This window comes from Haplochromis burtoni, unplaced genomic scaffold (genome assembly GCF_018398535.1).
Source record: "Haplochromis burtoni strain Fernald_Lab_line unplaced genomic scaffold, NCSU_Asbu1 Contig_440, whole genome shotgun sequence".
NCBI lineage: Eukaryota > Metazoa > Chordata > Actinopteri > Cichliformes > Cichlidae > Haplochromis > Haplochromis burtoni.
In genome coordinates, this window is record NW_024582801.1 from 398987 (window position 1) to 411679 (window position 12693).

Below are 12693 nucleotides of genomic sequence, written 5' to 3' on the forward strand. Positions count from 1 at the left end.
CAGCTGGCATCCTTGTACATGCAGTGCTGCCATCTTCTGTTCTTATTCCTGCGTCTTTTGGGATCTTACAAAGCCTCAAACGACGCGTCGAATATTAAATTAGTCGTCGACTAATCCTGGCAGCCCTAGTAGGAGGCCATCGCCCCCTGCCAATACTTTAATAAGTTTCTACATACAAGAGCACTAAAAAGGTTACTTGTCTGTATTTTTCCAAAACATCTTTGCCAATGCTTTGCAGTCCATTTCTGTCGAATGAAGAAATGTGCTTAACCTTTTATGTAATAATTTAAACACCAAGAAGTAGGTATTATGAACATAAAATGGCCTTTTTTCAATGAGTGTTCTCTCTGCGTTCTGCAGCTGAAGTCTCTGGGGGAACTCTGTGGCTTAGTGTCAAAATATGGACCCAATTCTGAGGACCTGAACAGGACTGTAGATCTGCTGGCTGGGCTCGGGGACGAGAGGCCTGAGACTGGTAAGTTTTCACATTCTACCTTTGCTGGGCAGTAATGACCACCTGATTTATTTATTTATTTTTTCAGTTTGTCACTTTTTTTAGATTAAAAGTACAGGCTGTTCCCAAAAACATGGCTATTAGTTGTAGTCTCTGCAGTGCAGCACACACAGGCACAGTGCCTCTTTGATCTATGGCAGCTCTCTTAAGTCACCATGGTGTGCCTGAACCCTCAGGGTTACACTTTACTCTTCACTGCCTCTCTTATTTGAAAGGGAATAAATAACCGCATGTGTTTTTAAAATCTCCTTTGTCTTCCTCCACAGTCAACAGTTTGCAGAGCCCGTACAAAAAGCTGAAAGAAGCTTTGTCATCTGTCGAAGCTTTTGAAAGGCACTATCTTGTAAGCCACACATATTGCCACAGTTTGATATTTTATTTCATTGGTTTACTAAGAAGGAAGTTAAGACACATTCTTTATCCAATTTTTTTTTTAATCATCATTTTTTTAATGATGTAATGTCCTGAAAGCTTCAGCAGCAATAGCTCATTTGATGATCTTTCTCTTCTACCACCTTGTTGGCTCCTTCTTGCATCAGGAACTTTCTCATGCTGCTATGGAAATGTACCAGGCCATCGGCCGGCTTCGGTCTGCCAGACTGGTGGGAAAAAGTCTGGCTGAGTTCTACATGTAAGGAAGAGTTAAGCTGTTGGTTTAATTAGGGTATAGGCAGGTCTATTTGAGTTTTTCAGGTTGATTAGGCTTCTACTATAGAACTGTTTCCCAATTAGAGCCTATAAATACCCACACAGGACTGAAGATAATTGAGAGGAATTAAGTGACATTAATTATATTGAGCATAACTATATGAGGTCTAACTTAATAGTCAAAAACCAAATACTTATGATGCAAGAAATAGGCTGTCCATCTGCTACTGGCTCATGTTTGATGTCATGCCAGCCAATAGAGAATAAGGGAGTGGGCAGTATTTGCATGTAATTTCATTCATTATAACCTGCAAAAATAACTTTATCAGTGTACAAAAGGAAAAAAAAGAAAAGAATTTCTTCACAAATATATAAAAATCTATGATGATGACAATAATAATAATGATGATGATGATGATTTCTATCATTTTCTATAATGAAGAGGAACAAGGTGATTTGTTTATATATGTCTTTTTTATGTAACACAGGAGGAAGGGAGATCCTGAGCGGGCGGAAACCTTCTTACAGGAAGCTCTGAAGTCATACGTGTCAGAGGGGTGGAGCCTCCCTGTGACTCACACCAGGAGACAGATTGCTGAGTGTCAGAAGCTGCTGAGCAAAACTGAAGAGTATCCTTCAGAGCCATGAGACTAATTAATGGGCAAATATTAAAACATCACAGTGGTGCCAAGATTTAACATTACTTCACAGTACTAAACACTGAAGCACATTTATTACTTTCCTACTTTACTATTCATAAAAATGGTTGCACTGGTCAAAGTTAGTACTTTAAAAATATGTCCTTTAGTTTCTTTATAATATAAAGTCGGTTGTTATGGCATCAAAATATTTACATGACCTTCTATAAGTTAGTCTAGTATTGTCATCAGTCACGGTTAAAATAGGCTGAGCCGCTGATGATGTGAAACCTTGTCTGGTTCGGTTTGGCCTTGAAGGTAAAGTAGGGGTTCCTGTTTTGTTCTTCCAAAAGTTGTTTTTGAAGTAGTGAAATGAATTATTTGGTTTCCTTTACAACCCCCCACAGCTACTTACAAACCAGTGCTTTGTTGGCTGGTGATGTAAATCTGACGACGGACGAGAGGAAACACTTTTGTCAGGAAATTCTGAGCTTTACTGGCAAGTCTGGAGACCAGTGTAAGCACTTCTGTTTAACTCCCAATCAGCTGGAATCCACTTTGTATTTATAATTTACAAAAATGTGCACATCATTAACGTGTGTTTTTTTTTGTTTTGTTTTTTTTGTTTTTTTCTACTTCTTGCTCTCAGCTCACAAAGTTACCCTCAGCATGGGCGTGTTTGCACAGCTCACGCAGTTAAAGTTCCATCCAGCAGCAGCCTCGGTGCACTCTGGAGCTGTCCTGCAGGTGGAGCTCACTCTGCGGTGCTTGATGCCCGTGTCGGTGCGCATCCAGCAACTAGTCGCCAGCATTCACTTTGAGGTGGATCATGGAGGGACTCATGGGAGGTCAAAGGGAGCTCAGAGACAAACGCACCCAGGGACAGTAGTGTTTAGACAGAGTAACTCTTCAGCGGGTCCTCCATCCTCCGCAGGCGCCGGGCCTTCATTAGAGCTGGATGAGATTCAGGACAGGAGTCCTTCGGACAATTCTCTCAACTCTACAGGAGTGATATGTAAAAACACGCACCTGCTCATGCGTCGTCATGACAGCAACTCACCCCCAGACACGCCTAACTGTATCAGCCCCCCTACTGTTGGAATTAAGGAAGGAGCCCAAATGCTGAAGGTGCAGGATGTAACATTAGAGCCTGGGAACAACAGCATCACGTTCACGGCACCAGTAAGATGCGACCTTCCTTCGGTCATAAAATGTCCCTTTAACTTTCCCCCCCTCACACTCTCATTTGTGCCTCTGGTTTACTTTGTAGAGTGGACAGCCAGGTACTTACACACTTCGTCAGCTGTGTGCCACAGTCGGTGAGGTGCAGTTTATCCTGCCTCATATCTACCCGTCGGCCCAATATGAAGTATATTCTCAGGAGCCCCAGCTCACCGTGGAGCCTCTCTCAGGTCTGAATACTTTTATTTGATTAAAATCAGATTCTTCATGTCTGGGGCTGTTGTGTTTGTTACACTTGGAGTTTATTTGCAGCTTTATTAGCTTAAATTCTCTAATAGTTTTCTGTAATTATGACCATATAAGCATAAAGAGTTTGAGGTTGATAAATTCTAATAAATGATTAGTTCATAAAAATACTTTAACTTTTAATTTTAACAGCTCAATAGCTTAAAAAACGTTAAATAAGTTTTACCAGCTCGTTTGAGCTGATCAGACTATAAATATTCCACTTACCCATAAGCCAGTGCAGCATGTGTGCGTCACTGTAGTTGTGTCTGTGTTTTCAGAGCCACTGTTAGCTGGTCTGCCTCAGAAGGTGAAGTTTACTCTGCTGACGGGTCACTACACTGTGAAGAAAGGAGATGCCCTGCAGCTCAGCAACACAGAAACAATGCCCATCCTGCCCTCCACCAGCTGCACCGCCCGAATCAGTAGCCCTACTTCTGGTCAGTAACTACACTGAATATAAGAAATGATTCTTTTAAGATAGTCATTTGGAGCAGTGATCTTTCCTGACAGTCCACTTTACTGCTGTCATTCTTTCCATGCCAAACTGCTTAGATTATCTCACCTGTTATTTGAGTAATGTCGTCTGAACTATATGGATCTCCACTGTGCTGCTGTGTGGGTGGGTGGGGTTTGCACAGAATCTTGGTGTTCATGTTTCGGTTCAGAACTGAGTTGTGCCCATAAACAAACTCATAGATACGGAGCTCTAAACTTCACGCGGCCATCTTTTCTGTCCCCCTCTTGTGTTCAGAGTTGGTGGGTGAAAGCACTTTGTCCATTCAGTCGTCTGAAAAGGTGACGAGCATCAGCCTTCCTCCGGCCCCTCCCTACCACACTCTGGAGTTTCAGCTGGAGGTTTTGTGCATAATCCCGTCCGGGGCTGACCGGCCCGCCAATGAGAGGCTGACTAATGGGGAGGTCCGCCATCGACCACGGAGCTACAGTCATCCCGACACACCGATGACCGCCATCGATCAGAGGGTGAGACACAAGACATGTAACTCTCTGTGGGGGAGATGTGAGTGATGAAGCATGCTACAGATCACTGGTTTTCTAGCTGTGGGTGGTACCTGTGTATAGTGTGGATTACATTTTCTAGTGATCAATCGATCAGTTGTCCATAAGATGATTAATGACTAATATTCTAATAAATGTTTTAAGTTATCGTGAGGGTTTGCTACTTTAATGCTTTCACATTAGAATTGATGTTTTTGTGTGGTGAAGGTTTTATACTTGATATTTGATGACCTCACTTTGGGCCCAAAGATATTGTAGTTTTGTTTTTTTCTTTCTTTTTTAAGATAAACAATTGACTATTTTAAATACTTAGCTGACATAAATTGTAAAGAATATGATTGTTAGTCATCAACCAAATACATATTTGCCAGATAGCTGATAGTCTGAGAAACGTAAACTTGTGTGTGTACACAGATGTCTATCGACTGTCCGTGGTCGATCTACTCCACACTGCTTGCCCTTACCTTCTACATCCCTTTCAAGACCAAACACTCTTTGCTTTCTGCTGGTAACAGGCAAGTCTCTTCTTTTTATTTAGTTTTTATTGTTGGGAAAGATGAAAGTTTAGATTTAACTTATTAACAGTCTTTACCACTACCTTTCCAAACCTGTCTGACCTGTGACCTGTTGGACGTGATCCCACAGGAAGTACATCCAGGTGTGTGTGCAGAATGTGTCAGATGTTAATTTTACGCTGGCAGAAGTGAAGCTGACAGAGAAGCAGCACGCATCGCTGGAGCTCCAGTCTCTTAACACTAAAACACAACAGGTGAGCAGAAAGGGGTAAAAAGCCTAACAAACATCTTCCTTTATTTTAAATAATGACACCAGTTTTAAAATATGGTGAATGCCTTCTGTAATATTTTGGGTTAAAGATGGCTTTATAGGCTGTGTGCATTGTTTTGCTTATTTTATTCTTGATTTTGCATTTTGGTGTTAATTTGTCTGGAAAGCTCTTGTCATTGTGGACGGAGCCCCAGAGTGTTTTCAGATTCCTTTACATCAGGATAGACAATGTCATAATACATTTTCCATCTTAGATGTCGATTTGAAACATCAGAGCTACATCATCCATGGACTCGCACTGATGTCTGGTGTGTATTTTGTGTGTCTAGCTTCTGTGCTGTAAGCACAGTGTGTTCTGCTTGTGGGAGGTGAGGTGGAAGGACGACCTGCCCTCCTGTCTCCAGTGTGTTTTCTCTGCCAACTTTTCTCCGCTCAGCCAAGACATTTCTGCCTACAAACCTTTCCACTACCAGTTCCAGCTTGAGAGAGTCACTGTAAGTCCACTTAAACTCCAGATTTAGGTCCTTTTCATCTAAATGCGTAAGTGAAGCAGTGATTGTGTTGTCAGAACGTTAAATATCAAGACTTTTAAAACATCTGAGCAAATTCTGTTTGCAAGTGGCTACTTTGTATGGATAGCTCATTGTAGGAGTTTAGTTGCAGTTAAGTTAGCCATTATCATTAACTCTCCCACCCACTGATAACCTCTAATTCATGTCATCAGACAATGTACAGCGTGAAAGCAGAAATCTTCCCTCCTGCTGGTGAGCAGCGCTGCCGCTCTGGCGTCCTCTGTGGACTTGAGGTGTGTATAACACGACTGACTGAACCAGCAGAGGGAGAGATTGCAGAGGACAGCAAGACTGAGACCGATGGCCCCAAAACCACCAAGCTCATGTATGAAGGTATCCTATCAGCTCCCCTTTCTGTCTTTTTTTTTTTCTTCTTCTTTTAATTAAATCAGATTTTTAGTAGACCGGTCACTTATTTGAGAGGAATATTCGGCTGAAGAATATAAAAATGGCATTAATTTCACACAACACTCAACGTAGAAATGTGGGTACCTAAAATCAGCTGCTTGCCAAAAACTGTAGTTCTGTAAGAGTTAATATCACTTTTCACAAATACCAAGATATTAGCTGAAGCGGTGGATTTATCACTTTATAGATCGACTTGTTTTTGTTCAGATGTGCATATGTAAGAGCCAGGCACTCCAAGCAAAACCATCTCTTCAAACTATTCTTCAGACTCCTTTTTGCACATGGCCAGACACAAACAAGGCAAAATAATTTAAGGCAACAAATAGTCTGTTTGATTTTGATAATGTGAAACAATTTTAATAGTTGTGTTTGCATGCATGTCCACAGTGGCTGACAGCAGCAGTAACTGGGCGGTGTGTGGGAAGAGTTCAGGGATGGTGCTCATGCCAATGACGGCCAACGCCACCCACAAAGTCCAGATCGAGGTGATGCCTCTGTTTGCTGGACACCTTCCCTTCCCCAAGATCAAAGTGCTGAAGTACCTGCCTCACACTGCAGCAGTGGCCATTCAGCCAGACCCCGGTGAGACCTGCTAAACCTTCAAGCCTTTGTAGATGTTTATTCATAAGGGAAGTTCAAAGTGTGCAGCAGCACAGCTTATTAGTTACTCAGCCTCACTAGTTATGAGTTGCTTTGTTTGTTCCATGCAGTTGCTCAGGTTGTGCTTTATTTACCTTAGAATTACCTTTGTGTTGTGTGACACCACAATGCAGCACATTGTGTGGATTGGTGACGCCCTCTGGTGATTCCTGTGGGGTTTTTCAGAAGGTGCTCCTAAGTTTGAATATGACAGTCCATGCCGCCTTGTATTTGACCACCGTTAGTGTGTCACCACTCACACTAGTATCATTAGCATAGTTTCATCATTTTAACATAAAAGCAGCATCACATTAAAATGTAGCAAATGATTGCAGTGGAACCGTGTTTTCATTCACACTGAAAAGGAGATTTTTTATTTTGTATTTTTTTTTTAATAGATTTGTGTTTTTCACACTCTGTTTGATCTGCTGGCCTGTTAGCAGTTCATCCAAAGATCTTAGAAATAACGTTCCGGTACAAAATGCTTTTCTTCTTCTTCTTTGTCATTTGGACAATCAGTAATTTGTTTATTCCTTGGCGCTTTCAGACAGTTGCGTGGAGAACGACAGCCTATCCCTGCTGGACAAGACGCTGGATGATCAGGGAGACACAGCAAGCATCCGCAGCCGGGGTAGCGTCCACTCTGTGGGCAGCGGCGACCAGCAGCAGAAAGGCGTGGCCATGCCACGACTCGAGCCTTTCAGCCCTGGACAGGTGTTCAACCACAGCCATGCATGCCAGGTCCTGGTGCTGCCAGCTACTGACGACCACATCATGGAGGTCAATGCCACATGACCCTGGTGACAGCGTCACCAACAACCTTCACGTAGGACTGAACCTGTGGCCTGGATGGACTCTACTGAGATTGTTTTAAATCTGGGACGACTCGGGTCCATGAGTCCATTTCTGAGACGGCTGCAGGTTGTCGGTATGGACTCACTCCTAAGCATGAAACCCACTGCAGATGTTACGGACTAGCCAGTGAAGAGCCAATGACATCTGCTGATTAAGTTTAAATAAAGATTTTTCTTTGCCATACTTTGTACATAGCTCATTGAATGGATTTATAGGTATAAATATATATATAAATAAATAAATATATATATATACGGACTGATCAGTGAGATCGGTGCCTGTCGTACTATTTCGAACTGAAGAAGGAAAAAAACACTCCTGATTGTCCCATGATGCACCAAAGCCCTAGATGTGTGTACGCCTTGACCATCTACTCAAGTACTGTAACAACTGAGTGTGTCCAGCTGTTGTGTGCCTCTTCAGTAGTCATCATTTTTTTTTATATTTGAGATTTTTGCTTGTTTTTGAGTCATTGAACTCTGATGTGTCTTTGGAGACGTATCTTGTAATCCCAACAGACTCCTTTGTCCTAGTACTGAGGTAAATAATAATAATAATCTCCCAAGTTTACTACATGATTTCAGCATGATAAAAGTCAGTCCAGCACACATGAGGCACCAAAAATGAAAGTGTAGAGCTATTATTGAAAATGACCAATGCACCATCTGTGCTGATGCAAAGAAGTAGTAAAAAACAAATCGAATCTAAAATAACCCAGGTTACCTGTTCAAATGTCTGAACGTGTTGCTCTTCTTTCCATAGTATAGATTAAATGTGCTGCACAGGATTCTAAGTACAGGCTTTAGTATTTCTACTCTTGGGTATAAAGATCTTTAAAATGTTCACGTCTCCAAAAATGCACATAGATGTGCTAAAGAACTTCTATTTATTTTTAACAAAGACAAAGCCTTATGTTTTCTGACTCAAACGAAAACATAAGAATGAAACTCTCAAATATAAACCCGGCAATGACACGAAAGGCTCCGATTGTAGTGGTGTGTGTGTGTGTGTGTGTGTGTGTGTGTGTGTGTGTGCGTGTGTGTTGCATTTCTGTTCCGCTGTAGCTCTGTGTCCATGGACGTGATCAGATGAGACTTTTACACGAGGATCAGCCAGTGCACATTGTCAGTGCATTGTTTATATACTGGGTGTGTATATTTATTGTGTGTGTGTGTGCGTGCCAAATCCATGTCCGAGCTATGCACACATACTGGTGATGTCGAATGGATGAGTGAAATAAGCCGCTGTTAGATTTATTCATACATTTGTTTGAAAGGATGAACTCTAGCTACTTCTACCCCCACCCTCCTCCACCCTTGTCCTCCTCTGTGGTGCATGCGCACACAGCGCGACTACAGCCTCCTGCTCCTCTTTGACCACTGTACATACTTATGTGTAAATAATGATTCAAAGGAAAATCATCTTTGATTGCCAACTATATTAAAAAAAAAAACATTGGGATCTCCCTGGATGTCTGTTTTCTATAACATGTTAGCAAGAAAATGGGTTGAAAGATTGACGAGGCAACTGATTGACTTGTGTTGATATTTGTGCAGCATGAAAAACACAACAGGGTTTCTTATGACCTGGTATGAACAGGGAATCCTCACTTGCTGACCTCGGTGTAAGAAATGATTCACAATGTATCAGTTTACAAGTCAAAAGTATGCTTTTCCCAAATGTTCCATGTTGACTGTTGTTATTAATCAAGTGATTTTTGTGGAGGGAAAAAAGTTTGTTTTTGGTTTCTTACTAAGAATTTATTGAAAGTACAAAAAGATGCAAAATGAGTTTTAGTAAAAGTAAGAATGGAATGGAGGGAGGTGTAACAGTGAAGCTGTAAGGAGCAGAGGCAGTGAAAGTGGATGAGTTTAAATACCCCAGGTCAACTATCGGAAGCAATGGACAATGAAGAGCGTCCTGGCCGGGTGGAGGGGGACGGTGGAGCGACTGAAGATGGAGGTGGCTGAGTTGAAGATGTTCAGATTTTCGTCATTTGTGACCAAAATGGGCAAGGCTGAGAATGAGTACATGAGAGGGGATGACTCTGAGCAGATTGAAGACAAATTTAAAGACGAGGTGGATAGTAGATTTACCAGGGGGATGTAGACCAGCGGTCCCCGGGCCACGGACCGGTTTGGTACCGCGCCGCAAGAGTTGAGGCTAGGGTGTGAAATTTTTTTTTATCGGTTTTTAGCGTTATTTTTATTAAATCATTTTTACTGTTAACTCTGTTTCCCTGGGTCTTTCCCCACATGTTATGAATAAATTTTCTTTTTTTTTTTCTTGGTACTGGTTTTATTTTGTTGAATTTATCTGCAACACCTTAAAGGCCGGTCTGTGAAAATTTTGCTGGAAATAAACCAGTCCGAGGTGCAAAAAAGGTTGGGGACCACTGATGAAGAGCGTAAACGAGGACATGCAGATGGTTTCTGCGACAGAAGAGGTTGCTGGGGTTAAAGTGACAGGTGATCAGCTGTGTAACCTCTAAAAGCAGTTGCTGTACGAAGATGATCCATGTCCCACCAGCCGTGCCTCTGCTTTGAGTCCTGCTCTGCAGTTTGAGAACCGTTTATTTAAGGGCAACACTGGCCTGCAAACACTGAGCCGGTTACTTTAAAAATGGCCAAAGTTTCAATTAATAATATAAAAATATTAAAAGTACTGATTGTGAGCCAAAGGTTTACAGAGAATACACTGATCACTTGAATACCAAAGTGATTTTCTGCTTTTATTACAAGCTGATGTCAATGAGGACATGGACAAGTGGAGGACAAAAAGAGTGGCAGACCTAAAAAAAATATCCACAGCAGATTAATAGGACCTGAAAGCCACATCCTTAGGAATTCGGAAACAATCCAGCAAAGGAAACGGGAGAAAAAGCTGGGGTAATCCCAAATTACACAAGAACTGGGGTAAAAGTCCGTGACAATAGGTACAGAGGAGTTCAGGAGAGAGGTGCAACTGTGAGTGTCTGCAGCCAAATGTAAAACACGGCGGCTCAGTCATGGTTTGGGGCTGCATTTCCACCAGTGGTGTTGAAATCTTGTCAAAATTTATGAAATTACAAATGCAGAAATACGAAGTACCATTAGGTTTGGATCCACCATGCAATACCATCTGACTGGGACTGGCTTCAGTTTTCAGCATGTCACTGATCCCTGAGCTGCAACATTACTGAAGCAGTGTGGAATCATCTTGACAGAGAACAGGACAAAAGGCAGCCAACATCAAGAAGCCTGGAGAACTATTCCTGAAGATGCTTAAAAAAACACTGACGTATGAGACCTCAGGAAGTCTAAGAATAAAGGTGATCATACCAAATATTGACGTTCAAACTCCATTTCTGTAATTCCACTCATGTATGTGTACATTTCAATAAAATCTGCATCAGTTTCCTATTTTCATAGCAGATTAATAAGAAGAACCACTCTGAGGGTTCACAGAGGGAACATAATATATTTAAAATGAGAATATGTTGGAATGTTTTCTTCTCATGAACAATTTTATCACTTCAGTTCTGTAAGAAGTCTTTATATGAAGCAGTTCGAGAAGTCAGTCGCATTATGAGAGATCATGAGAAGTTCATACCCTCAACGGGCGCTAGATGGCGCGATAGTCTCACCCTTTGAGCACAATTCAGCTTAAACGCTGTTGAATAAACTGGCCTGTTACTGCTGTGCCTTCTTATCTGGCAGACACATCCCGGTGTTACCAGTGTTTTCACTGAGATAAAGCCTCTGTTTGACATCACCGCACTGGCGCAGTAAAAGACCTCTCACAGGGTGGCCGGGTCATCCTCCAAGAGAGTCCCCTGGGGGCCCAGAATTCATTGTTGAGCTTATATTGACCTCCGTTTACAGGAGGTTCGACTCACAGATCATATAAAACAAGACACACACATCAGGACTTTTAAAACTCGGTTTTTAAAAGAGACCAACAATGACAGAAGAGGGGACTTGAGGATTGAGATGATCATGTTTCTGGAAGCTTCTGCATTCAACATGTATTGGTGTTTAAAAAAACAATCACCTGTAAGTCAAATTACCTGGTGAATTTGACTCAGAGAGAAAGTGAGTCTGAGCCTATAAACAGGATGGAGGATATAATAAAAGCTGATTTTACAGTGTAAACAGCGCGATGTTTCCAGACTGCTTGGTGACTTCATTCAGGAATGTCATTGTTATTTCAAGGGACCTGTCCTGAGCTCAGCCCTCCTCCCCCGCTTATCTTCGCCCGCTTCTCATTAACATGATTACGCAGCTGCGCGCCGGGATCTCTGTGAGGTTAAACTAAAGGTTACAGGTGAAGAAGCTCTGGAGCTGCCGAGTCCAAAATCAACCGAAAGTCCGGGCATGGCTCCTGTGTTGCTGCTGGCGGTGTGTTTTCTGGGCGCGTGTGCCCTTTCACCCGTGGAGGACACAAACAGGCAGGAGCAGCTCCTCCTGAGGTCCCTGGGGCTCTCCGAGAGGCCGAGGCCTGCAGGGAGCCTCCAGCCCCGGCGCCATGTCCCCTCCGCTCTCTGGAGGATGTTCCGGAGGGCCGAGAAGCTCCAGGCTCTGGAGAGCCAGCCCTGCACGGTGTCCGAGTATGGAGTCCGCGGCAACATCGTCAGATACGTCCAAGACCAAGGTAGCTACTTGGAGAAGCTGATGTTAGTCAAAACATAGGATGCTGGAGCTGAAGCACTAGAACTATCGATACGAACGCTGGTATTGGTTGATCGATACTTTGTTTCTATCCTTTAAGTTTATTATGTAGCCCACTGACACTATGAAAAATGTCTGAAACCTTTGTGTTGACTGCCACGTGTTGACTGCCACGATTTAAAGCCTATTAAGAGATTTAATATCGAACATCGTCCATGGCTGTCAGCCTGTCAGTGTACAGTATGCTGCCAGAGGAGGATGCAGTGCTGCTGATGGCTGAGATCACAACAGTGAGTGTTTGTGAGTGTCAGGGATAGTTATGTTTACCCCAAAGACTCAGCGGTGGCACGAACTCGTTATTTAGATTTACATTTTGAAAGAAAAATGATGAAAAAACAGATGGAAATATTGATTAGCTCTGATATAACTTACTACTGAACTTTCTGGCGTCTAGGGGGGAAAATGGCAGATTTTTATAATGTTAGAACTTAGTCGTC

At 42.4% G+C, this 12693-nt stretch overlaps 2 protein-coding genes across 2 annotated transcripts in view; both read left to right on the top strand.

Annotated features, from left to right (window-relative positions):
- trappc10 (trafficking protein particle complex subunit 10) overlaps window positions 1–9008 on the top strand; it is a 21853-nt gene extending 12845 nt beyond the window's left edge. Inside the window, exons 9-23 of the mRNA XM_005945022.2 lie at window positions 361–475; window positions 781–857; window positions 1054–1145; window positions 1651–1791; window positions 2208–2317; window positions 2450–2982; window positions 3071–3212; window positions 3549–3707; window positions 4022–4251; window positions 4702–4802; window positions 4933–5056; window positions 5403–5567; window positions 5798–5978; window positions 6441–6635; window positions 7240–9008. Coding sequence (XP_005945084.1) covers window positions 361–475; window positions 781–857; window positions 1054–1145; window positions 1651–1791; window positions 2208–2317; window positions 2450–2982; window positions 3071–3212; window positions 3549–3707; window positions 4022–4251; window positions 4702–4802; window positions 4933–5056; window positions 5403–5567; window positions 5798–5978; window positions 6441–6635; window positions 7240–7487 — 2613 coding nt within the window. The 3' untranslated portion in view covers window positions 7488–9008. The remainder of the gene's footprint in view (window positions 1–360; window positions 476–780; window positions 858–1053; window positions 1146–1650; window positions 1792–2207; window positions 2318–2449; window positions 2983–3070; window positions 3213–3548; window positions 3708–4021; window positions 4252–4701; window positions 4803–4932; window positions 5057–5402; window positions 5568–5797; window positions 5979–6440; window positions 6636–7239) is intronic.
- Window positions 9009–11720: 2712 nt separating this feature from the next.
- gdf3 (growth differentiation factor 3) overlaps window positions 11721–12693 on the top strand; it is a 2480-nt gene continuing 1507 nt past the window's right edge. Inside the window, exon 1 of the mRNA XM_005945023.3 lies at window positions 11721–12179. Coding sequence (XP_005945085.1) covers window positions 11903–12179 — 277 coding nt within the window. The 5' untranslated portion in view covers window positions 11721–11902. The remainder of the gene's footprint in view (window positions 12180–12693) is intronic.